The 26,504-nt window shown below is 43.8% G+C and overlaps 1 protein-coding gene across 1 annotated transcript; it reads right to left on the reverse strand.

The window, feature by feature from the left end:
* Nucleotides 1-406: 406 nt before the first annotated feature.
* On the reverse strand, nt 407-24,167 carry lingo4b (leucine rich repeat and Ig domain containing 4b). Its single transcript, XM_055925869.1, has 3 exons — nt 23,643-24,167; nt 3,779-3,895; nt 407-3,650 (listed from the first exon to the last, which is right to left on the reverse strand). Exon 3 carries the CDS (start codon nt 3,636-3,638, stop codon nt 1,803-1,805), a length of 1,836 nt encoding a protein of 611 aa, XP_055781844.1. The 5' UTR covers nt 3,639-3,650; nt 3,779-3,895; nt 23,643-24,167; the 3' UTR covers nt 407-1,802.
* Nucleotides 24,168-26,504: the final 2,337 nt, after the last annotated feature.

Here is a 26,504-nt window from a genome sequence, read left to right on the forward strand (position 1 = left end):
CTGAACTAATGAGACAATATACAGCAAAACCCTAATTTACTATTTCCCCCTATCCCATCAGAAAATTAAGACTAACAAGGAAGGGTAACAGACAAACACAGCTCTATCAAATAACCATCTGCGTTTGCGCTGAGGCGATGAAACAAATCTGTTTATTTTCTCTGCTCTATTCGATTGAAATGGTGTGACAACTGAGTCAAAACATTGTTAATAATCTCATACTGTGTCTTATGCAGGGAAGGATGTCTCTCTCATAGCAATTCTTTAACAATGTACTGTATAGTCATTTAAAATAGAGCCCAACTCAGAACCACTGCGATTTGTATGTTGTAGCGGACTGAAAAGTAGTTTTTGTCATTTCATAAAACGCTATGGGATATTGCTGAATCAATCCATGGCAATAAGGCAGGTTAAAGAGGTTTTTAATCATTTCATAATGCAAAAAGATTATATTTTACAAATAAGATAGCAAAACAACAGACTTAACTATAGATGTGTACATCATTTACATTGTTTGGGAATTTTGGTTTGTGTGTACCTACACAACAAGTGTACATGAAAGAAGAGTGGCATATTTGAGTGGCACTAATCCACAGGACTAGATACAGCCATAAAGTAACCTAGAGCATGGAAATGTCCATGACCTACATTTGACATTGAATTTCACAAGGTACTGTTTGCCATTACAGTTCATCATTGTTTCTTGAATGGCGAGTGAGATTACTCAGGCACATATTTTCAATACCCTGTGATCGATAAACATTCAGGAAAAATAAACAGTGTGAGGTTACATGAATGTTAAACAGTTATATTATCATTGAAGCATTGTTGCTGATTACAATATCTTACCAAATGACACAGTAAGAAATTCCACTGATATAAAAAGGAAATGACTTGCAAAAAATAATCTTGAATTCTTTGTATTTGATGTGTGCAAACTATCGTACTTTGTTATAAAAAAAAGAAAATGGAAAAAGGATTTAAAGCTTAAAAGATTGTTTATAATATGACATGGAATTGGATACATTCTCATGTACAGATTAGAATTTCATCACCCGCTGGACACTGTCATATTCCGATAACTAAATAATACTCCTGTCCCCAAAACATGAATTTTCGTTAACTAGCGGCTAGTCAAAATGTGAGCCATGATATGTTACTGTACAGTGAAACTGATTTATCTACCGTATTTGAATATAGCCTAGTACAATATTCTATACATCTATTATAACTATATAACTACAGTCATGGGTTTGCATATTATTATAGCTTCATAGAGCCTTAAGCAAATGATGAGTATGCAGTCTCTGAATGGATCCTCTGTGTATAAGCATAAATAGTTATCCTCAGGTCAGAGGGCAATTCTTGCTTGACCTGTATTGGCAAGTTGACACATGATATCCACACTTACTATATATCTGTATATCAGATCCACCAAGCACATCTGATATGAGTGAAATGAACCTTGACACTTTAAGAGCATTCCTTATACACATGAACATGTATAATATTTCATATCATCACGTTCGATTTCTAGCACTGTAATTGTAATGTTAGATAAATACTGACACCATTTAAAAAAATTGACAACAGAGTTTAAATAAACCGGCTTCTAGACAACCACTGTTCATTATTTTCTTCTCCAAGATATTTAGGATGATATGTCATCAGATATGTATAATTTCCGTATGTTAAGGGTGCACTGAGGATCTAGCTTTCTGAAGGCAGGCAGTGTCCCTGTAGAGCCTTCACCCTCAGGGAGTGACACAGTCAATGTGTCCCAGGTCCTCTCCCACATAACCTTAGATAAGCTTCATGGTGAACTTGCCAGCGTCACCTCCACCCCCTCCTCCTCCTCCTACCCCCATTGAGGTACGGGGCACATAGTCGATGGTGGCTGTGTGTTTGATTTGCCCCTTGCTCTGGCTCCAGAAGAACATGAAGACGAAGCAGATAGCCACTGAGCTGAGGAAGGACAGGAAGCCCATGGTGGTGGCGATGATCAGTGTCTTGGCATCAAATGGGTACTGATTGGCCACCTGGGCAGAGGAGTTGGCAGTAGGGGCATGTGAGGACTCTATCCAGCCTTCGTTGGTGAAAAAGGGTGTGGTGCGGTTACGTGGGAAACCCTTCACATAGAGGCTGACGTACAGGCTGTCGTTGCCAGCTGCATTACCCGCTGTGCACCGGTATGTGCCGCTGTCCTGAACCTGGGCATAGCGTACCTCTAGAGTTCCATTGGACAACACCCTGATGCGCCCCGTAGTGGAGAGCGGAATCCGCTGGGCTGACAACCAGGTAAAGGAGGGCATTGGGTCACCGTCCGCCTTGCAGGAGAAGAGCACTGTAGTGCCCTCCTCCACCCTAACCTCCTGGGACCTGCGGTCTACAATTCGGGCCTGCCGGCAGGTGAATAGTCTCGGGAGCTCTTTCTCTGAGAAGTCCCGGAATTCCCGCTCTCGCACCATGTCTGGGGTGGAGCAGGTGGGTTGGCGGCCGTCAAAGTTTAGGCGCTGTCGCCGGCGGACCACCCAGAGCAGTCGGCAGTCACAGGCCAGGGGGTTCCCATCTAGCCGCAGGACCTGCAGATTCCCCACCGAGTGGAAGGCACTCTCCTCCAGTGTGCTGAGCTGGTTGGATGTCACGTTGAGTAGACGGAAGTAAGCCAGCCCCCTGAAGGCCCCTGGCTCGATGCGGAGCAAGTTGCCCCCAGCTAGGTGCAGTTCCTGCAGCCGCAACAAGTCCCCCAGCAGGTTACCCTGGATGGCTGTGATGGGGTTGTAGGACAGGTCCAGGTAGCCAAGGTAGACCAGGTGGCGCAGCACCTGGTATGGTACAGCACTGAGATTGCAGCTGCTGATGACCAGCGAGGTGAGGTTGAGGCCAATCAGGCTGTTGCTGGCCAGGGTGTCCAGCAAGGGCCAGTGGGAGATGACGAGGCTACGCAGCCGATGCAGGCGGCGGAAGGCATTGTTGGGCAGCGCCGAGATGGTGAGGCGGATCATGCGCAGCCGAGTCAGGCTCTGGAGCTGGGACAGTGCCTCCGTGGGGATGGAGGTCAGGTTGCTGCGGTCCAGATTGAGCTCCTGCAGGTTCTGCAGGCCGGTAAAGGCCCGCTGGGAGATGAACACCAGGTCATTCTCCCCAGCCTCCAGCTGGTGCAGGCTCACCAACTCACGGAAGGTGTAGTCCAGAAAGACTAGGATCTCGTTCTCACTCAGGTCCAGGAAGCGCAGGCTGGGCAGTCCGGAGAAGACCCCCACAGAGATGATCTTGAGGCGGTTGCTCCTAATGCACAGGGTCTTGAGGTTCTGCAGGCCCTGGAAAGCCTCCACATCAATCATGGCGATGACATTGTCACTAATGTCCAGATCCTCTAGCTGGGTCAATCCAAAGAACTGCCGACGACCCAGTGTCTTCAGCTTGTTACGAGATAAGTTAATGTGCTGGGTGCCACTAGCGAAGCCCTGAGACACAGAAGTCAGCTGTTTGTCAGAGCAGTTCACTTCTAAAGTCTCAAGCCGACACACACACCTGGCAGGGCAAGGCCAGGGGAAGTCCCCTGCTGACACACCCAATAATCCACACTGGAGCAAGATGCTCCATGCCCCCCATCGGACAACAGACTCCACAAACATCTTGCCTCCTGCCTAAAAAGGGAAACAAAAAGGACACAAGTTATGAACCGATAGCTAAAGAACAGTCATGCTTACTTGCAATGCCATAACAAATTAAAACAAAGGTATGAATATATTTTAGTATTTGTTAAGGAACTTACCGATTTACTATGAGGATGCAGGTTTTCATAACCAGTGGTGGTCAAGTTGGGATCAGACTTGAGTTAAGTCTTCTATAAGAGATGATGTTCTGTAAAAAACAGGTCCTTGCAAATGGCCTAGAGAGACAAGAGACAGGAATAAATCTTCCCCCTCCCAAAAAAAACATAAGCAAGGATTCTTTGTAGCATTTGTAAATCATGGATTGCAAATGCTAAATTTATGGACAAAGCATGAGTTTCCAACATTTTGAGATAAACCTAACAAAGTGGTGAATTTGAGCGTGGAATCAAGATAATAAAAATATATATATTTTTTTTTAATTAACGTCAGAGCATAATTAGTGTACTATTTAGAGCAGATTTCATAGTTACTATCGACCTACATCTCTGTTTAATACAGATAGCATCTCTACTAATTGATTACCAAATAATACATCCTTTACCACTTGTACTCTGCACCTTATATCCTCAGTCTAAGCTGCAGGCTAAAAGGTAGTGGTACGGTAATGAAACATACGCCCATGACTGTGCCCCATCTTGATCTGCACAAAAAAATTCCTCATTAGTGCATCCAGACCTATGCTCACTGATTCTAAAAACCCTGATGAAGGCCAGTTCGGATGGGAGCTGTGCCCCCTGGCCAGACATCTGGATTAGGCAGGCTATCTGGGGAAGGGCCAGTGACACGTGACACGTGACGGCAGATGTGCACACGTAAGCTATACAGGACCAAGTTGAGAAGGTCGAGTAGGGAATAGTCAAACATTCCCATGGAGGCACATCATACATACCCCAAGAAACAAAAAGGTTTTGTCGTACTGTGCAGCCTCATTTTCAATTAATTAAGCAAGACAAGAAATTAGGGAACATTTTCCACTACACTGTATTAAAAGGGATAGTTCAAGATTTTAGTAATTAGGCCGTTTCTTCTATTTACCCAGAGTCAGATGAACTCATGAATACAATGCTAGCAGCTACTGTAGACTTCCAGTCATTGCACTAACGCTAGTAAGCAATAGCTCCAGAAACTACCTTTGACTTCCTTTAAACTGCACACAGACACATACATTTTTTCATTTGACTCTGGGTAAGTAGAAAAAAAAGGCTTAATTGACAAAATCTCGAACTATCCTTTTAAGTACAAATATATAAAATATAATATGACATACATTTCAGCAACATCTGTGATTCAACTACGGTACAATCAGATTTTGGGAATGCTTTTAAAAAGTTTTAATCCTGATGACGACTAAAGCACTTACTCTTATACCGACAAAAATGGCAAAAACATTAGTCGTAACTGCAACTACATGTAGATCTACAGTAGCCCTCATAAACACCAAAGGGCAAAATCGAAATCGACAACATTAAAAGCAGTGGTGTAAAGTACTTAAGTAAAAATAAAGTGCTACTTGAGTAGTTTTTGGGGGTATCTGTACTTTACTTTTTATATTTTAGACTACTTATACTTTTAATTCACTACATTCCTTAAGAAAATATTGTACTTTTTACTCCATACATTTTCCCTGACACCCAAAAAACGACGAAATAACACATGTGGAATCATGTAGTAAGTATAAAAAGTGTTGAACAAATCAAAATCTATTTCTATTTGAGATAATTCAAAGTAGCCACCCTATGCCTTGATGACAGCTTTGCACACTCTTGGCATTCTCTTAACCAGTGTCATGGAGGTAGCCACCTGGAATGCATTTCATTTAACAAGTGTGCCTTGTTAAAAGGTAATTTGTGGAATTTCTTTCCTTTTTAATGCGTTTGAGCCAATTAGTTATGCTGTGACAAGCTAGGGGTAGTATACAGAAGATAGCCCTATTTGGTAAACGACCAAGTCCATATTATGGCAAGAACAGCTCAAATAAGCAAAGAGAAACGACAGTCCATCATTACTTGAGGACATGGTCAGTCAATGCAGAACATTTATTCAAGTGCAGTTGCAAAAACCATCAAGCGCTATGATAAAACTGTCTCTCATAAGGACCGCCACAGGAAAGGAAAATCCAGAGTTACCTCTGCTGCAGAGGATAAGATCATTAGAGTTTCCAGCCTCAGAAATTGAAGCCCAAATAAATGCTTCACAGAGTTCAAGTAACACATCCCAACATCAACTGTTCAAAGGAGACTGCATGAATCAGGCCGTCATGGTTGAATTGCTGCAAAGAAACCACTACTAAAAAGGACACCAATAATAAGAAGAGACTTACTTGGGCCAAGAAACACGAGTAATGGACATTAGACCAGTGGAAATCTGTCCTTTGGTCTGAGTCCAAATGAGATTTTTGGTTCCAACCACTAATTGATTACCAAATAATACGTCCTTTACCACTTTTACTCTGCACCTTATATCCTCAGTCTAAATTGCAGGCTAAAAGGGATTGGTACGGTAATGAAGCATATGCCCATGACTGTGCCCCATCTTGATCTAAACAAACAAATCTGCAGTGTCTTTGTGAGACAAAGAGTAGGTGAATGGATGATCTCTGCATGTGTGGTTCCCACCATGAAGCATGGAGAAGGTGTGGGGTTGCTTTGCTGGTGACATTGTCTGTGATTTATTCAGATTAAGGCACACTTAACCAGCATGGCTACCACATCATTCTGCAGTGATACGCCATCCCATCTAGTTTGCTCTTAGTGGGACTATCATTTGTTTTTCAACAGGACAATGGCCCAACACACCTCCAGGCTGTGTAAGGGCTATTTGACCAAGAAGGCGAGTGATTGAACAGTGCATCAGATGATCTGGCCTCCACAATCACCCAACCTCAACCCAATTGAGATGGTTTGGGATGAGTTGGACTGCAGAATGAAGGAAAAGCAGGCAACAAGTGCTCAGCATATGTGGGAACTCCTTCAAGACTGCTGGAAAAGCATTCCATGTGAAGCTGGTTGAGAGAATGCCAAGAGTGTGCAAAGCTGTCATCAAGGCAAAGGGTGTCTACTTTGAAGAATCTAAAATACATAATATATTTTGATTTGTTTTTGGTTAGTACATGATTTCATACAGTATGTGTTATTTCATAGTTTTGATGTCTTCACTATTATTCTACAATGTAGTAAATAGTACAAATAAAGAAAAACCCTTGAATGAGTAGGTGTGTCCAAACTTTTGACTGGTACTGTATGTCCATGCATACACCATGAAGTTAGATTGCAGTCAATGGTCATGACCTAGGGGTCACAAAGAGACCTAGAAGAGATCTAGATTCCAGTTACACGGTATCATATTCCTCTGTATTTATTCTAAGTACATTCTAACAAGTAAAAATAGTATTCAATTTCAACTATTGTTCCGATTGAAATAGTTGTTGTTGAGGAAGCTGCTGAATGAAGTCTGTCTTGGGTGGTAAGGGTATTGGGTTTGTTTTGTTTTCAGCTGGACAGTTGATGGCAAAATGCCTGATTGGCCAATATGATGCTGCCGTTAACCTTTTGCATAACACAAAAACCCAGCTGTCCAAACCTGTGCAGCGGCCAGCTCTTATCTAACAGACAACCACAACGCTAAATGCAAACAATATCAAAGCCAACCTGATGTAACATCCACTCAGACAATCCCATGGCAGATCCAGAAACCAAGTTTGGTGTTTGGGTTGGTCCCCACTGTTGCTTAATTCTTTCAAACATTTGGACTTTCCCACTCAGCTCTCCCCCATCATCACACAAAACTCATCAAGTCCGCTCAGCTGTCATCGTGTTACATCAAACTGTGGACAGATGTCAGAACATTCTGGGTGTCAAAACAGTGACCTTGCAGTGCGTGCCTAGCTACAAAATCCCCATTACTGACTCCATGGAATCACTTTAGGTAACCAACACACTCAGCACTGTGGCTCATAAGCCGCCTCCTCATTTTGACATGACCCACAGCAGAAACGGAGCAAAACAACAACCTCAAACTAAGTGTGATCTGTTTTTAATGTGATTCATTGTTTTTAAGTGATATCTGCTCTGCAGCCTGCCTAGTATTTCCCAAAGCCTTTGGTCTTTCCTACTTCAAGACATATTTTTCCCAAACAGTACTGGCAGGAACACTTAGAGATTATAGGCAAAAAGACCCAATTGAACCGGTGCATGATGTCTAGCTGGGGGCTGCTTTGGATGGGCCACGAGAACAGTCTTATGTTCATTCATTGTATTGAAGTCTGTCCTCAAAACAGACACCCTGGCAGACTTTTCCTCCCCTCCCCACATTGGTCACTCTCTAAATCGCCATGGGGTTAGAAAGAGAATGCACAGTGTAAGCCAGGCTACACTTTGACACTTGCCTAAGTGCTATTCTTAGACCAATTAAGATGGCTGAAATGAAACAACAGCCCGGACCTGGGGGCCCGGGTGTGTGTTACACTCTGTTGAAAGTGTCTCTGTGTGTATATCTGTATGTTTTTATATGATGGAAAGACATTGTTTATTGCTCCTGGCACCTGCCACAGTGTACCAGCCCCTGTGATATGCACCAGAGTTCTACAAGCCTGTATTAAAAGGTTTGTGAGCAGAACAGCTGCTAGGCTGAGGGGGAGAGAATAGCAGTGCTCTTCAGAATGCCAGATTCTTTTTCCATTGGGTCTGCCAGAAAAAGGAGAAAGGGCTCGTAAACAACCTCAAGTCAAGCGAGCCATTTCTGATTCAATCACTTTAAAACATTTTGTAAAGACATTGTATACCTCAATAATATTGCGGTGTGTGTGTGTGCGCGCGTGTGTGCAGACCTACGTTAGATAGATTGTGTATTTGCATTACAGTAAGCATGTAGGGAAGCCATAAAGAAGAGTATGTTTGTCTGGCTGTAAGCTTGCAACTGTGACAAATATGATTATATTAAATGTGTGACACTGTGCCCACATTTGCAATTGCATTTGTTTCATATGGATTAAATGTGTTTTATACAAATGCTTTTTGTGTGTATTTGCAACTTAAATGTCTGTGGGTTTGGGGGAGTTTTTGGTCTTTGTATGGTGGAATGTGTGTTTATGCGTCGGTATGCTTAGGGTTAGGCGTTATGCATTTTGTGTGTGTGTGTGTGTGTGTGTGTGTCACGACTTCCGCCGAGGTCGGCCCTTCTCCTTGTTCGGGTGGTGTTCGGCGGTCGACGTCGCCGGCCTTCTAGTCACCATCGATCTATTTTTCAGTTTCGTTTTGTTTTGTCTGTATTGTACACACCTGGTATCAATTCCTTCCATCATGTTCCCTATTTAACCACTCTGTCTTTCATTGATGTTTGTCCGTGATTGTTTGTACGTTAGGTGTTGATGTCGATACGTGTTCGTATTTGTTTCTTTCCATTGTATGGAATTGTGCACATATTTTGAGTAAAGACTCTGTGGTTTTCGCTCAGACCTGCTTCCTGCGTTTGACTCCAAACATTCTCCTCACACAACCCTGACAGAATCACGGACCAATTTCAAATGGAGTCAGCAGGCGCAGCCAGCCCTTCTCTCCCAGTAGAGGAGCAGGTGCAACAGCACGCAACTATGTTGCATAGGTTAGGGACAGCCATGGATCGCGTGCTGCAGACTATGGATAGATGGGAGAGAGGAGGTCTCCCGGGTAATCAGAACCCAGCACCAACCCCAGCACCAACACCAGCACCTCTACCTACACCACCATCCATCCCTCCACTGGTCGGAACCAGTGGAATTCGGCTCTCGCTTCCGGGAGCGTATGACGGAACAGCGGCCGGGTGTCAGGGTTTCCTTCTACAGCTAGAGTTATACCTGGCATCTGTTCATCCGTCCCCGTCAGGACACGAGAGGGTGGGCGCTCTCATCTCCTGTCTGACTGGTAAAGCCCTGGAGTGGGCCAACGCCATATGGGGAAGAGAGGGTTCTACTCTGGATGATTATGATGACTTCTCTCGCCGCTTCCGGGCAGTGTTTGACCATCCACCTGAAGGGAGAGCGGCGGGAGAGCGATTGTTTCATCTCAGGCAGGGGATGAGGAGCGCCCAAGATTTCGCTTTGGACTTCCGTACTCTGGCCGCTGGTGCGGGATGGAATAAGCGGGCCCTGATCGATCATTATAGGTGTAGTCTACGAGAGGACGTTCGTAGGGAGCTAGCCTGCAGGGACACCACTCTCAACCTGGACCAGCTGGTAGATTTATCTATCCGGCTGGATAACCTGTTAGCTTCCCGCGGGCGTCTAGATCGGGGTCCGCCCATTCCAGAACACAGCTCCTTGGATCCAACCCCTATGGAGTTGGGAGGGGTTTCTAGGAGGGAGACCGGAGGGGGAACCACTCCATGTACCAACTGTGGACGTAGAGGGCACACTGCTGTCCGGTGCTGGGGTGTTTCTCCTGGGAGTCGAGGTAGCAGGCGGAGCACTGGTGGGTCGTCTCAGGTGAGTAGGCACATAACTCACCCAGAGCCTTCTGTTGACCTCATGTGGTTATCTATAGAATTTCCTGGGTTTTCCCCACATTCCCAGCATAAGGCGCTAGTAGATTCAGGCGCAGCTGGGAATTTTATTGACCGCTCTTTGGCTCATAGCTTAGGGATCCCTATTATTCCAGTTGATGTTCCCTTCCCTGTACATGCCTTAGATAGTCGTCCTTTGGGGTCGGGGCTGGTTGGGGAGGTCACAGTACCCATCGTTATGAGAACGCGGGGGGATCACGAGGAAAGAATTTGTCTCTTTCTGATTGACTCTCCTGCGTTTCCTGTTGTGTTGGGTCTTCCCTGGTTGGCCTCTCATGATCCGATTATTTCATGGCAACAGAGGGCTCTCAAGGGATGGTCCTGTCAGTGTTCAGGGAGGTGTGTAGGTGTTTCCTTAGGTGCTACTACGGTGGAAAGTCCAAACCAGGTTTCCACTATGCACATTCCTCCCGAATATGCCGATTTGGCACTCGCCTTCTGTAAAAAGAAGGCGACTCAATTACCACCCCATCGACCGGGGGATTGTGTGATAGATCTCTTGGTAGACGCTAAACTTCCCAGGAGTCACGTGTATCCACTGTCACAGGAGGAGACGGTGGCTATGGAGACATATGTCACCGAATCTCTGGGACAGGGATACATTCGGCCTTCCATCTCACCTGTCTCCTCGAGTTTCTTTTTTGTGAAGAAGAAGGATGGAGGTTTGCGCCCGTGTATTGATTATCGCGGATTAAATAAGATCACAGTAAAATACAGTTACCCGCTACCACTTATAGCGAGTATGACCGAGTCATTACACGGGGCGCGCTTCTTCACAAAATTGGACCTCAGGAGCGCTTACAACCTGGTGCGTATCAAGAAGGGAGATGAGTGGAAGACAGCTTTTAGCACCACTTCTGGGCATTATGAGTACCAAGTCATGCCGTACGGGTTAATGAATGCTCCATCAGTCTTCCAATCCTTTGTGGATGAGATTTTCAGGGACCTGCACGGGCAGGGTGTAGTGGTGTATATCGATGACATTCTGATATACTCCGCTACACGCGCCGAGCATGTGTCCCTAGTGCGCAGGGTGCTTGGTCGACTGTTGGAGCATGACCTGTATGTCAAGGCTGAGAAATGTCTGTTCTTCCAACAGTCCATCTCCTTCCTAGGGTACCGCTTTTCTGCGTCAGGGGTAGAGATGGAGAATGACCGCATTTCAGCCGTGCGTAATTGGCCGACTCCAACCACGGTAAAGGAAGTGCAGCGGTTTTTAGGGTTTGCCAACTACTACCGGAGATTTATCCGGGGTTTTGGTCAGGTAGCGGCTCCCATTACCTCACTGCTGAAGGGAGGACCGGTGCGACTGCAGTGGACGGCTGGGGCGGACAGGGCGTTTGGTCACCTGAAGGCTCTGTTTACCGCAGCTCCCGTGCTGGCGCATCCTGATCCTTCCTTAGCATTCATAGTTGAGGTGGACGCGTCCGAGGCGGGGATAGGGGCTGTGCTGTCTCAGCGCTCGGGTACGCCACTAAAACTCCGCCCCTGTGCATTCTTTTCGAAGAAGCTCAGCCCGGCGGAGCGAAACTATGATGTGGGGGACCGGGAGTTGCTGGCTGTTGTCATGGCTCTGAAAGCGTGGAGACATTGGCTTGAGGGGGCAAGACACCCTTTTCTCATTTGGACTGACCACCGCAATCTGGAATACATCCGGGCGGCGAGGAGAATGAACCCTCGCCAGGCAAGGTGGGCCATGTTTTTCACCCGTTTTGATTTCACCCTTTCCTACAAACCAGGTTCCCAGAACGTTAAGGCAGACGCACTGTCCCGGCTGTATGATACAGAGGAGAGGTCCTCAGATCCCACTCCCCTCATTCCAGCCTCTCGCCTGGTGGCACCGGTGGTATGGGAGGTGGACGCGGACATCGAACGGGCGTCACGTTCAGAGCCCATTCCACCTGACTGTCCAGTTGGGCGTGTGTACGTTCCGTTTGATGTCCGCGATCGTTTGATCTGTTGGGCTCATACGTCACCCTCCTCTGGTCATCCTGGTATCGGTCGGACGGTGCGCTGCCTTTCTGGGAAGTACTGGTGGCCCACTTTAGCTAAGGACGTGCGGGTTTATGTTTCCTCCTGTTCGGTATGTGCACAGTGCAAGGCACCTAGACATCTGCCCAGAGGGAAATTACTACCCCTTCCCGTTCCACAGCGACCATGGTCACACCTATCGGTGGATTTCGTGACGGATCTTCCCCCATCGCGGGGTAACACCACGATCCTGGTCGTTGTGGATCGGTTTTCTAAGTCCTGCCGTCTTCTTCCTTTGCCCGGTCTCCCTACGGCTCTACAAACTGCGGAGGCTCTGTTCACCCATGTATTCCGGCACTATGGGGTGCCTGAGGATATAGTTTCTGATCGGGGTCCCCAATTTACATCTAGAGTTTGGAGGGCGTTTATGGAACGCCTGGGGATCTCGGTCAGCCTTACCTCAGGTTTCCACCCCGAGAGTAACGGGCAGGTGGAAAGAGTAAACCAGGATGTGGGTAGGTTTCTGAGGTCCTATTGCCAGGACCGGCCGGGGGAGTGGGCAGCTTACATACCCTGGGCGGAGATGGCCCAAAACTCCCTCCGCCACTCTTCTACCAACCTATCACCGTTTCAGTGTGTGCTAGGTTACCAGCCGGTCCTGGCACCATGGCATCAGAGCCAGATTGAGGCTCCTGCGGTGGATGAATGGTTTCGGCACTCAGAAGAGACTTGGAACGCTGCCCATGTGCGGTTACAACGGGCTATCAGGAGACAAAAGGCGAGTGCCGACCGCCACCGCAGTGAGGCCCCGGTGTATGCACCGGGGGACCGGGTCTGGCTCTCGACCCGAAACCTGCCCCTTCACCTGCCCTGCCGGAAGCTGGGTCCGCGGTTTGTGGGGCCATTTAAAGTCCTGAGGAGACTGAACGAGGTTTGTTATAGGTTACAACTCCCCCCTGATTATCGTATTAATTCCTCGTTCCATGTGTCTCTCCTCAGGCCGGTGGTGGCTGGTCCGCTCCAGCAGTCTGAGGTGCGGGAGGTCCCTCCGCCCCCTCTTGACATCGAGGGGGTCCCGGCGTATACCGTAAGGGCCATTATGGATTCTAGACGTCGGGCGAGGGGCCTTCAGTACCTCGTGGAGTGGGAGGGGTACGGTCCGGAGGAGAGAAGCTGGGTACCGGTGGAGGACATTCTAGATCCATCCATGCTACAAGAGTTTCACCGTCTCCACCCGGATCGCCCTGCGCCTCGCCCTCCGGGTCGTCCCCGAGGCCGGTGTCGTCGCGCTGCTGGAGCCGCGCGTCAGGGGAGGGGTACTGTCACGACTTCCGCCGAGGTCGGCCCTTCTCCTTGTTCGGGTGGTGTTCGGCGGTCGACGTCGCCGGCCTTCTAGTCACCATCGATCTATTTTTCAGTTTCGTTTTGTTTTGTCTGTATTGTACACACCTGGTATCAATTCCTTCCATCATGTTCCCTATTTAACCACTCTGTCTTTCATTGATGTTTGTCCGTGATTGTTTGTACGTTAGGTGTTGATGTCGATACGTGTTCGTATTTGTTTCTTTCCATTGTATGGAATTGTGCACATATTTTGAGTAAAGACTCTGTGGTTTTCGCTCAGACCTGCTTCCTGCGTTTGACTCCAAACATTCTCCTCACACAACCCTGACTGTGTGTGTGTGTGTGTGTGTGTGTGTGTGTGTGTGTGTGTGTGTGTGTGTGTGTGTGTGTGTGTGTGTGTGTGTGTGTGTGTGTGTATATATATATATACACACGGATGTGTGTGTGCTCTGAATATGTTTGTATTTACACTCTCACTCTGTCTCCCAGCCAGAGGCAGAAGTGGGTCACTGTGACAGCCCACTTAAATAAATCTGGTTCCAGAGACAGTGTTCTGTCGTGTTGCAGGGTGCACTATATTATAATTCTTTATCAAGGGAGTCAGTTAAGTCATTGCTCGTACAAAATGTACTGTCTGCAAAATTAATAATAGCACAAATAAATTAGAAAAGTTAATTGGTTTCAGTGTAGCACAGATGTGACATGCCAAATGAGGTCGTTTTAGTTAATAGCATTGACGGATTGAATCCATCGAGGTACAATGAGAGAAAGAACCATGTCTGACAGGAGGAGATGGATGGTAAACAAGGATTCCAGCAAGCACGCTTCATCAAAAGGTGCTTGATTCTTCAGGTGGACTTCAGCGGTCAGGAAACGTTCTGCCTATGGGGAATATACCAAGAATAAATAACAGCAGCCAATTTTACCATTCGTGGATTACATTGGGCCTCTGTTACAAGGTATCCTTTAGGCTACACTTTCATTAGAAAGTCCTTCCATTTTCAGCATACCCGCTCTGCTTTCACTATTCCAAAACAGCTTTGAGAGGACAAAGAGATCAACGTCTTGAAAGAGAGCCACAACAGTTTGTTACGTGTTGCATTTTTCACAGAAAAGCAACTACACTACATAATCCTCCACACACCACTGGACAGGTGGAGCTTTTCCCCTTTGGCACACTTACCAGGCTGCTTGCTAATCTGATCAGAGCCATCCACAATCCTAACTTGATACCAATAAAGGTAACCTGCTATGGTGGTGCTAAAGCTATAGTGTGGGTCAAATCATGTGGCATGGTAATAAAACACACATACTGTACTCTCTGGGTACAGCACATACTGGGGTTGTTCTCTCATCTAATAAAGGTGATAACCGCGGTTGAGTCTGAAAGAATACATCATCAAATAAAGGCTCCAGAAACACAGAGTCCATTTCCTTGTGACCTCAGAGTAAGTATGCAGGTTTTTGTTCCAACCATGCTTCATTTTGCTCAAATAGATTGGTTGGCAAATTAACAATGAGGTTTTATTATTATGCTGTGACGTTGTGTTTACATCATTGATTAGTTTAGTAAGTCCTCTGATATGCAGAAACACTACAGAATTTAGTTGAACATAATCAAATTTAAAGGTGGAATGAAAACATCCGTAAACATTAGTCCTAGTCCTTTAGCACCTCTCTCATAACCACTGCAATGATGAAAATAAGTAATTTGTTGGTTTGACATGAGCCTGAGTGTATTGCCATTTAAATAGTCATATTGTGACTTTATGTATGCATAATGTTTATGAACAATCGTTCCAAATGGGTATTGTTTGAGGCTAATGATATGGCATAAAAAAAAGAGAACGACAGAAACAATCCTTTGAAACGGTCAACCCAGGACAGAGTTGGTGTGAACAGAATACATTATCCTCCATCAACCATTTTCCATCCTAGAAATTAGGAATAAGCTCTGGCTTTGATTTCTGGTCAAACAGATGGAAAAGGGGTCTTAGAAAACAACTAGCAGAAAGTCTTAAAAGGTATTAGAAATACATTTTTTTTAAGGATTTGCCTTGTGTAAGTTTAAGAAATATTGCCTAGTGTCTTGTCATTCTGTTACCAAAAACCCACATATCTTTAAGATATTTTCAAATGTCTCTCCCTCATGAAGAGGGAGGATTATGAAAGTTCACAGAAGTAACAAGTAAAGGTAGACCAACCAGTTAGTTAATGTTTTTACTGATAACAATTTGGTTCATGATTTATTAAGTGATTATTCTGTTACCAAATCGGGGAAAAAATAATAACCAAAAAAATCTGTAACAGACTGACTGCAACTGAATGGCTACAATGGGAATTCATAGTAGTCAGAAACCACAGTTGGGTTACCTGCTCCTGTCCTCCCTTCCACTGGCATACTGTTATGTTCAGCTCATAACTGTTTTCTTTCTGTCACGTGGTGGTCAAAGCAAGAGTTTGAAAACAGTCTGGATAACCCACCTCTTACTGACATCTACCCATGTGCCCCCTCTCTTTCCATTTAGTGTAACCAACGCCCCCCCCCCCCCCCCCCCCCACCCCACCACTGAGCACTGACCTACACCGGACGTCCATGGATGTTGAAAAGTAGTTGAAATTTGGTCAGCCCAAATCTGAACCAATCATAGATGTCTGTTTCACAAGTTTGGACAGCACAGTACAGTACAGCCCACCACAGTATAGTACAGAAAAGTAGAGGTCAGTGCAATACAGTAATGTACAGTAGAGTTCAGTACAGTAGAGCACACTAGAGTAGAGTACAATATAATTTACTCTATTGTACTGTACTGAAATGTACTGAACTGTACTGTACTTTACTCTAATGTCGTGTGCTGCACTGTGATGTCTAAACTTGTGACATCTATGATTGGTACAGATTTGGTCTGGTTCATAGTGATGTATTGTGGGTATAAGCCCAGATAGCACACAATGTTCTGAAAACAATATGTTTCTTAGAGCTTGGTGAGAGTGTGGTTGTCCATTGTGAATGTTCTCAAATTGTTCTTTCAATAGAAACCACAAAAAAACGTTAGTAATGTTAGAGAATGTTATTTAAAAACATACACATTCCGTTCTCAGCATCAACAAAATTCTGTCTATCCTCTATCTTGTTAAGTGTGTTCAGGTGTATTGGCCATGCCCATTTATTGGCCAGATCTTTGTGAGTGCATCTTGGAGTGCTTGTTTCCTTTGAAATTGAGTCTGTTTGAATAGACTAAAATGAACAGTTTTGAGTGCATAAAAAAACATGTCATGCTACCTCCATCCTGGTGGCGCAGTGGACTAATTCTATGAAAAAATAACAGAAGATTATAGGCTCAATGTGTTCTATCTGTGCTTGGAGTTCAAAAATGTAACCCAAAATAAGATAGCAGTTTATTAAAAGTCTTATTGAAAAATTCAGTGAAAGTTTTAAAGAAGTTATTCAAGAACCTCCAAATTAACTATAATCTCCATTCACAGAGCTTTAGTAAAACCTCCCAGGAAAGCTTAAAGGGTACCAGAGTAAAACATTCTCAGAACCTCCCTGTAACCTAAAATACATTTTTGGGTTACAGGGAGGCCGAAATGTTCACGTCTGTTCGCAGAACGCTAAAAAAAAGTTACGTTTTACCGGTCAGGAAAAACATGGCTTCATTCTAACAACCAATGTGAAACCAAAAACTTCCAAGGAACCAAATGTGCTAGCTGGGAAGGCCCCAAATATTTGAGGGTCATATGGATGCATTGACTGGCGAGAATGCAGGAGTTGTTTATTGATAGCACTGAAATCATATTTGTCTTTTTTTTTTTTACTTTAGTTTATTTAGTAAATCTTTTATTAACATTATTTCTTGTCACGGCATTGTTGGTTAAGAACTTGTAAGTAAGCATTTCACAGTAAGGTCTACTTTACCTGTTGTATTCGGCGCATGTGACAAATAAAATTTTATTTGAAATAAAAGTTCCCAGAAATGTTTCATACGCACAAAATCTTATTTCTCTGAAATTTTGTGCACAAATTTGTTTACATCCCTGTTAGTGAGAGTTTCTCCTTTGCCAACTTAATCCATCCACCTGACCGGTGTGGCAAATCAAGAAGCTAATTAAATAGCATTGTCCAGAGCACAGGTGCACATTGTGCTGGGGACAATAAAAGGCAACTTTAAATGTGCGGTTTTGTCACAGTACATGTCACAGATGTCACAGATGTCTCAGGTTTTGAGGGAGCGTGCAATTGGCATGCTGACAGCAGGAATGTCCACCAAAGCTATTGCCAGAGAATTGAATGTTAATTTCTCTACCAAAAGCCGCCTCTAACATAATTTTTGAGAATTTGGAAGTACGTTCAACCAACCTGACAACCGTATGACGTCGTGTGGGCGAGCAGTTTGCTGATGTCAACGTTGTGAATAGAGTGCCCCATGGTGGCGATGGGGTTATGGTATGGGCAGGCATAAGCTACGGACAATGAAAACGATTGCATTTTATCAATGGCAATTTCAATCCTGAGGCCAAATGTCATGCCATTCATCCACAGCCATCACCTCATGTTTCAGCATGATAATGCACTGTCCCATGTCGCAAGGATCTGTACACAATTCCTGGAAGCTGAAAATGTCCCAGTTCTTCCAGGGCCTGCATACTCAGCAGACATGTCACCCATTGAGCATGTTTGGGATGCTCTGGATTGACATTTACAACAGCGTGTTCCAGTTTCCGCCAATAACCAGCAACTTCGCACAGCCATTGAAGAGGAGTGGAACAACAGGCCACAATCAACAACCTGATCAACTCTATGTGAAGGCGATGTTGCGCTGCATGAGGCAAAGGGTGGTCACACCATATACTAACTGGTTTTCTGATCCACACCCCTATCTTTTTTTTAAGGTATCTGTGACCAACAAATGCATATCTGTATTCCAAGTCATGTGAAATCCATAGATTAGGGCCCAATTTATTTATTTCAATTGACTGATTTCCTTAAATTCCTTGAAATAGTTGCATATAGTGTTTATATTTTTGTTCATACGTATATATTTAATCTCTGATGTTTTATTGAAAACAAATACATTTGCAGAATGAGAACTTGTCCTTCAAATACGTTACAGTGGTTGGTTAGCTAGCTAGCACATTTTTGCCATATTAGCATTGACATGAAATCAGTCAAAACACCTCAAAACAAGACATGGTATCAAGAACAACATAAAACTAGCTGAAACAACTCCCCACATGGCAGTTTCTTATCATTATTGCTAGCTATCTGGCCATCCAGAATCACAACAACACACTGCCTTCTGCCCCATTAAAGCGTTTGCATTGTTTTTGTGACGTCTGCTAACCCGTCTATAGTACAGATCAGGGACCCATGATGTCATTCTGTTACCATCCTTCTGTTACCATGTGTTAATCCACTTCACTGTAGTTCAATAACCAAAATATTTATATTTTTTTCCAAACTCAAGGACGGTTCTGACTTAGGTATTTGTAGTTGTCCACATATTCTAGGTGTCTGGTTAGACTTTAAACACTCCTTCCAGACTCACATCAAACATCTCCAATCCAAAGTTAAATCTAGAATTGGCTTCCTATTTCGCAAAAAAGCATCCTTCACTCATGCTGCCAAACATACCCTCGTAAAACTGACCATCCTACCGATCCTCGACTTCGGCAATGTCATTTTCAAAATAGCCTCCAATACCCTACTCAATAAATTGAATGCAGTCTATCACAGCGCCATCCGTTTTGTCACCAAAGCCCCATATACTACCCACCACTGCGACCTGTACGCTCTCGTTGGCTGGCCCTCGCTTCATACTAGTCGCCAATCCCACTGGCTCCAGGTCATCTACAAGACCCTGCTAGGTAAAGTCCCCCCTTATCTCAGCTCGCTGGTCACCATAGCAGCACCCACCTGTAGCACGCGCTCCAGCAGGTATATCTCTCTGGTCACCCCCAAAACCAATTCCTCCATTGGCTGCCTCTCCTTCCAGTTCTCTGCTGCCAATGACTGGAACGAACTACAAAAATCTCTGAAACACTTATCTCCCTCACTAGCTTTAAGCACCAGCTGTCAGAGCAGCTCACAGATTACTGCACCTGTACATAGCCCATCTATAATTTAGCCCAAACTACCTCTTCCCCTACTGTCTTTATTTAGCTCCTTTGCACCCCATTATTTCTACTTTGCACATTCTTCCACTGCAAATCTACCATTCCAGTGTTTTACTTGCTATATTGTGTTTGTCGCCACCATGGCCTTTTTTTGCCTTTACCTCCCTTATCTCACCTCATTTGCTCACATTGTATATAGACTGTGTGTTTGTTTTACTCCATGTGTAACTCTGTGTTGTTGTATGTGTCGAACTGCTTTACTTTATCTTGGCCAGGTCGCAATTGTAAATGAGAACTTGTTCTCAACTTGCCTACCTGGTTAAATAAAGGGGAAATAAAAAGAAATCTAAATAAAGTAAAATACACTACATGACCAAAAGCACGTGGACACCTGCTCGTCGAACATCTCTTTCCAAAATCATGGGCATTAATATGGAGTTGGTCCCCCCTTTGCTGCTATAACAGCCTCCACTCTTCTGGGAAGGCTTTCCACTAGATGCTTCGGGGACATGCTTCCATTCAGCCACAACAGCATTAATGAGGTCGGGAACTGATGTTGGCCGATTAGGCCTGGCTCACAATCGGTTTTCCAATTCTTCCTAAAGGTGTTCAATGGGGTTGATGTCACGGCTCTGTGCAGGCCAGTCAAGTTCTTCAAAACCGATCTCGACAAACCATTTCTGTATGGACCTCGCTTTGTGCACAAGGGCATTGTCATGCTGAAACAGGAAAGGGCCTTCCCCAAACTGTTGCCACAAAGTTGGAAGCACAGAAGCATCTAGAATGTAATTGTATGCTGTAGCGTTAAGAGTTCCCTTCACTAGAACTAAGGGGCCTAGCCCGAAACATGAAAAACAGCCCCAGACCATTATTCCTCCTCCACCAAACTTTACAGTTGGAACTATGCATTGGGGCAGGTAGCGTTCTCTTGGCATCTGCCAAACCCAGATTCATCCGTCGGACTGGCTGGTGAAGCGTGATTCATCACTGCAGAGAACGCGTTTCCACTGCTCCAGAGTGAAATGGCGGCAAGCTTTACACCACTCCAGGCAACGCTTGACATTGCGCATGGTGATCTTAAGCTTGTGTGCAGCTGCTCGCCCATAGAAACCCATTTCATGAAGCTTCTGGCAAACAGTTATTGTGCTAACGTTGCTTTCAGGGGCAGTTTGAAACTGGGTAGTGGGTGTTGCATCTGAGGACAGGCGATTTTTACTCACTACGCGCTTCAGCACTTAGCGGTCCCGTTTTTAGAGCTTGTGTGCCCTACCACTTTGCGGCTGAACCATTGTTGATCCTAGACGTTTCTACTTCCCAAAACAAGCACTTACATTTGACCGGGGTAGCTCTAGCAGGGCAGAAATTTGACAAACTGACTTGTTGTAAAGGTGGCATCCTATGACGGTGCCACGTTGAAAGTCACTGAGCTCTTCAGTAAGGCCATTCTACTGCCAATGTTTGTCTATGGAGATTGCACGGCTGTGTGCTCGATGTTATACATCTGTCAGCAACGGGTGTGGCTGAAATAGCCAAATCCAACAAATTTGAAGGGGTGTCTACATACTTTTGTATATACACAGCATATCATAGCTGACACCCCATTATTTCTGCAGACATCTTTGAAACTTAATTCAGAGTCATTTTTGGAAAACGTGGTGACATAAAACACTGATGGAGATTTCACTGTCATTCTGTTACCAAACTTTACATCTGCACTGTTCTTCGAGTAAATATATTTTTGTAAAATGTTCTGGGGGAAAAAAAGTAGTCCTTGTCCATAGAGTTATATGGTTTGTTTAACTTTGAAATCAATGTTTTTTGTTTGGCATACTATTAAAGTGTCGTCTCACCACCATTATTTCACTGTGGAATTGCCTTGATGTTAATCCCCTGGACTATCAGAGTCAAATTGGAGCAGAATGGATGAAAGTGTGCAGGGATCTGTGGCGCATTCTTCCAGGTTCAAAGGGCAAGGCCATGCGGGTAGAGGGATCACACTCCCACTATAAAAATGGGCATATCTTTTTTAAATAAATTGGGGCCAGATCTTAAAGGTGCTATATGCAGAAATCGTTCTGCCATTTCCTGGTTGCTAAAATTCTAATAATTTTAGTTTATGTGACAAAACAAGCAATGTATAGAGAATTATTGTACCATCTAAACCTCTGTGAAATATCTTTCCAGTAACCAAAAATATTGTGTTTTCAGCTTTTTGAAGCTGGTATACAAAACCGAAAGTAAAAGACGGCAAAAACTAAACTTAATGACTGGGAAACATAGAAATAACCCACATAGAACATATCTACCGCTTCTTAGACTTCCTTTCAATGAGAATAATAGATCTATAACCCACATTTCCATGTGAATTTGGTCAGGTCGCCCAAATGTTACATTTTGCATCTTTAACGATTATATTTATAAATATATATGTATTTTTTAATGCCGTACTAGTTAGTGCAATACTAACAAGTAATTGTTCAAATATATCTTTAACGCAAAATAATGATTAATGCTTGATGGAGTCACAGCTGCCCAGCAACAAAATAATGCATCTTAATTGTATGCATTTAATGACTCCCATATGGCTCCATGACACATCTTAAAAGATATGGCCGTTTTTATAGTGGGAGTGTGACTCCGTTACCGCGTGACCTTGCCCCAATCCTTTTAGCTAAGCCTACTATTAAGGGCTGCAGATGAAGCTAAAAGCTGCAGCTGAGCAACCCGTCAAAATATATTCTCATTCCTGGATTGTTGGGACTGTATAAGCAGCCCTGCCTCACAGAACTTTGAAATGAAGAACAAGTACATTCAAAATATTGGCTTTACACTTCGGTAACGATGACCAAGCAAAACAAAGAAGGCACTGATGAAAAATACTTTCTTGCTTGACCCAGATCAGGTCTTGTTAATAATTAAAAGTGAGGATGAATCAGTCCCCTAACAAGGAGACTGAAATACTTCCTGTGCATAAAGCACCTCCTGATTAAAGTGCCTATTTGGCCAGTCACCAAAACGTACTCTTTGGCACTCAGCTTTGCCAGTTGCACTTCATTGTTGTGATATACACCTCCTCTCTGGCTGGGGGGGGGAGCATTTTTTCCCTTACAGGCTGGATAACATTATTGTATCTTTCTCTCTCCCTTGATGAATTATAATTTAAATGTTCATTTTAGTTTATCAGGCTGCAGATGAAAATCAATTATGAAATTGAAAATATATTATAAACATCTAGTTATCTAATTATACGTTTTAAAGGATATTTATATGATTGGCTCATCCAACTTATTCTAAATGATAAGAACATTTACCATGCTCAATCAGGATTGCTTTAAATGTTTTTTTTTAAATGGTCACCACCGGAAAAACTTAGCATCATGCATACACTTACATCTGAAGATAAATCAAGTAGTCTAGCCTTTCCTTCTTTGACAATATAGCCTAGCCAACCCAGGTACTGTATTTATGTATATTTATTTATATTATATTATGTTTGTGTTTTTGTTCCTTCCATATTAGGTTGTGGACCTGTTCAAATGTTGAGTCAAAGGAACAAAATGGAAATGACAGTCACCATTTTGGCACTTATTGTGGGATTAAAGTGGAAAGCCATGTCAAGAACTCGTTTGAGGAGGTCTCTGTCCAGAAGCCCACGTTGACCATAAAACTATTACATGGGGTCTGAATTAGGCTGACCCATAAATCAATCGATGCCAAAGGGCGACAACACAAGTCCGCTCCTAGTCGACTGTCCTGCTTGAGTTTCCAGAAACAAACAAGTAACGTTATGATGTAATTCACAATATGTACAAAATATTGTTGCCCACAGGTGCTTAGTTCATATTATTGACAAGTAGCCTACAATGCAGATTGGTAAATCAGTAGCCTAGTTTATGAACTGTCTAATATAAAAACACAATTGCAAAATGAATTAGGGTTAGGGTTACACAATTTAAAATGTACAATGAAAATTGTATACAATGAACGAAAACTCACCAACTAATGACTTCAATGAAACGTTGATAGTAAAACATTTCCATATTTTACGCACAACTCCAAACGTTCGGGTTCCTTCTCGCCTAAGCTTTTCGTTCGGTTGCTGGTTGATTTATCATGTTTTACAAGACTTTAAAACATATGCCTTGAGACCTCGCACAATTTAATTCGTCCTCCTTCATTAATTTCTTCTGACTACTGCACCACCCTCAGGGAGTAGTAGGATAATTACGCTACGGAAAATAATTTAGGTCGACTACTTTATTCTCTTCTGACGCTATCGAAAGCCCGCCTTCTTGCCCCTGCTCGTGCTCTTCTGCGTGGTAGTGATGCTCGAGTCGCAATCGCATCCCACAGAAACATTTCATAATTACCTCAAGCGAACTGGAGGAAAGTAGCCTATACGTGTGAATCAACGAACCAGTAAACTACATGAATGAAACACTTGTCCATGAGGACAGAGAGCAACGGCCAAGTGTGCAATAACGGGTTCATAGTAGGCTACCATAGATGTGCGAATATGGTGGCGAAATCCCTGAGCTCTCAGCATTCTGACAGGATTTGTGATTTTATCCACTAGACTGATTGAGTTCTGGAAATGAGCCAGGACAGTACATTACTATCGTTCTGTGTAGGCCAATATTTGGGAATGATGGGCAAATGTGCACTCTGGTCAGCCAAATCTTTTGACTTGGGCAAGAATTATAGAGAAATAAAAAACTATAGGGCAATCACAGACTAAATTCATCCCCTTCGGGGTTAGGTTGGAGAGTCCATGCCTCAAAGTGTGCATACACATGCATGCAATCATTTGTGGATTTGCCCCAATAATCCTCACAAAACATGATTTGATATTTTAATTGGTACAAAAACATGTTGGTATGGTTGATTCTAACCTGACATTGAGCATTCCCTTTAGGTTATACAAGAGATTTGTGTTCAAGAAGAATTCTGTCGAGCACCTTATCAAGTGTGGCCAACCTGACAATACCCTGTGAACTCCCCATCAGTGGGATTCGGGAAAACTACTCTGGGTTTTGTTTTAATCTAACACTGTGACTGTTTCTCAGAAAGATGCCAGATGGGCTAGATGTTGGGCCTTGGCTCCCGCTAGTAAATGGTAGATTTGGGCTCAACCTCATGTTCCATTTTAAAGAATCCCCACGTTCCATTTTAAAGAATCCCCATCAGTTTGCCTGGTGTTCTCTGATTGGAGCAGGGCAGCCTTGCGGTTCCTCTCTACGGAGCATAACATGGAGCATCTGCCAGCCGGTATGTTCCTGATGAGGAGCAAGAGGAAAAGTGCGTCTGAAACTGAGGCAGGTGCAGAAGGTTATTGCGTTTAACAACACTCAACACATGGCCATGTTAATTTGGAGAAACTGCCCGAGGCCTTGTCGAAGTTCGTTTTGAACAGATGATATCCCTACAAGCTCTCACATTCTCACGTCAGAATTAGACATTCATCCATGTTTCTCAAATGTGTTTAAGGTTAAGTTTATGCATCTGTAGTATCTGGGATCTACATCTGTTTATATTAGTTACTATGCTGTTACTAAGCAGTGATGTATTACGACAGTGTTACGTTACTACACCTAATAGGAAATGCACATGCGCACTAGTGTGCCCGGGAACTGTAGAGCACGAGAGGTTTTGACTAAACGAAAACTAACTGTACTCCCGTCTCCTGCCTGGTCATTTCTCCACAACACAAATATTACAGCATCAACTCCACATTTTTAAGGTCGTGTTTAAGGTCAGGCATGAACTCTGATAGGTTAAGGTAAGGGTTAAGGTTTGGGATAGGCTTAAAACAAAAATATAGAAAACAACTTTCTATCACTGGATTCAAACATGCAACTTTTGGAATTAGAGGTAGATGCTTGAACTTAACATCGCTCACTGTTGCCCCTAGTGGCTGGTTTCCGCGTCATCTCCTGACATCCTCGGACATGGATGGACGTCAGAACACTGACTTGTATCACAGGTGACCTGCCTGCGATATCCAGCATTCAGATAGAATGGGATTGATATAAAAAAATGTATTAGAGGTACATTATGTCTTGATTGTACAGGAGTCTCACACTCTCCACAACACTCCACATGACAGTGTTGTTCACTCAGGTGCATTAATTGGCATTGGTTGCTTTGCCGACATAATGTAGCTGACAGTCACTTAATTCATTTTAATGACCAGTATGGTACATTTGCTGTAGTGATCGTGAGTAGCCTTTTATTTCTCTGTATCTGAAACTGGTGCGCCATCCATTAATGATTTGGGAGGACAGTGCCACTCTTGGCAAAGCCCAAAGGACTTTAATTACTTTTGGCCACTGGGGGGAGAATGTCTAAAATGAACAAAGGGAGATGGAGCCGGTTCTCTATAATTAGCCAGGTTCACCTTTACCACCGAATGGAGTTCACTTACTTTAATCTGAATTAAAGTAGTACAACAAAACAAGCTAGTGGACTACATTAGTGTCACATACTCCATTTCACATATATCAGACCTGATCGAAATCTGAGAAAACACAACGAGGAATGATTTGCATCATTGTCAAAATCTTGACAAAAAAAATCAACGCTGTTGATGAATGTAGATATTTCTAGCCAAAAACAAAACATGTACAGAATAACAGAAAGATAATGTTGTGTTTCATCAGAATGATACCGTAAAGGATCATAATCTGTATAATATGAATAATCTTCATGTTTTTCTCTGCACGGGAAGGAGCCTGAAATTAAGAATGAGCTCTTTCTTGAGGGTTTTTCTTTTTGTGGCAGCTGCCACAGACAGCTGGTCAAAGACCTGCTAACAGGCTCTGCTTGGTTAGCGGCCAGCACTTCGTTTTGTAACCAAGA

The sequence above is a fragment of the Salvelinus fontinalis genome, chromosome 6 (assembly GCF_029448725.1).
Source record: "Salvelinus fontinalis isolate EN_2023a chromosome 6, ASM2944872v1, whole genome shotgun sequence".
Classification (NCBI taxonomy): Eukaryota; Metazoa; Chordata; class Actinopteri; order Salmoniformes; family Salmonidae; genus Salvelinus; species Salvelinus fontinalis.

What these genes read in the sequence shown, in the direction of transcription:
- lingo4b (XM_055925869.1), bottom strand. Translation starts at nt 3,638, where the DNA reads ATGTTTGTGGAGTCTGTTGTCCGATGGGGGGCATGGAGCATCTTGCTC.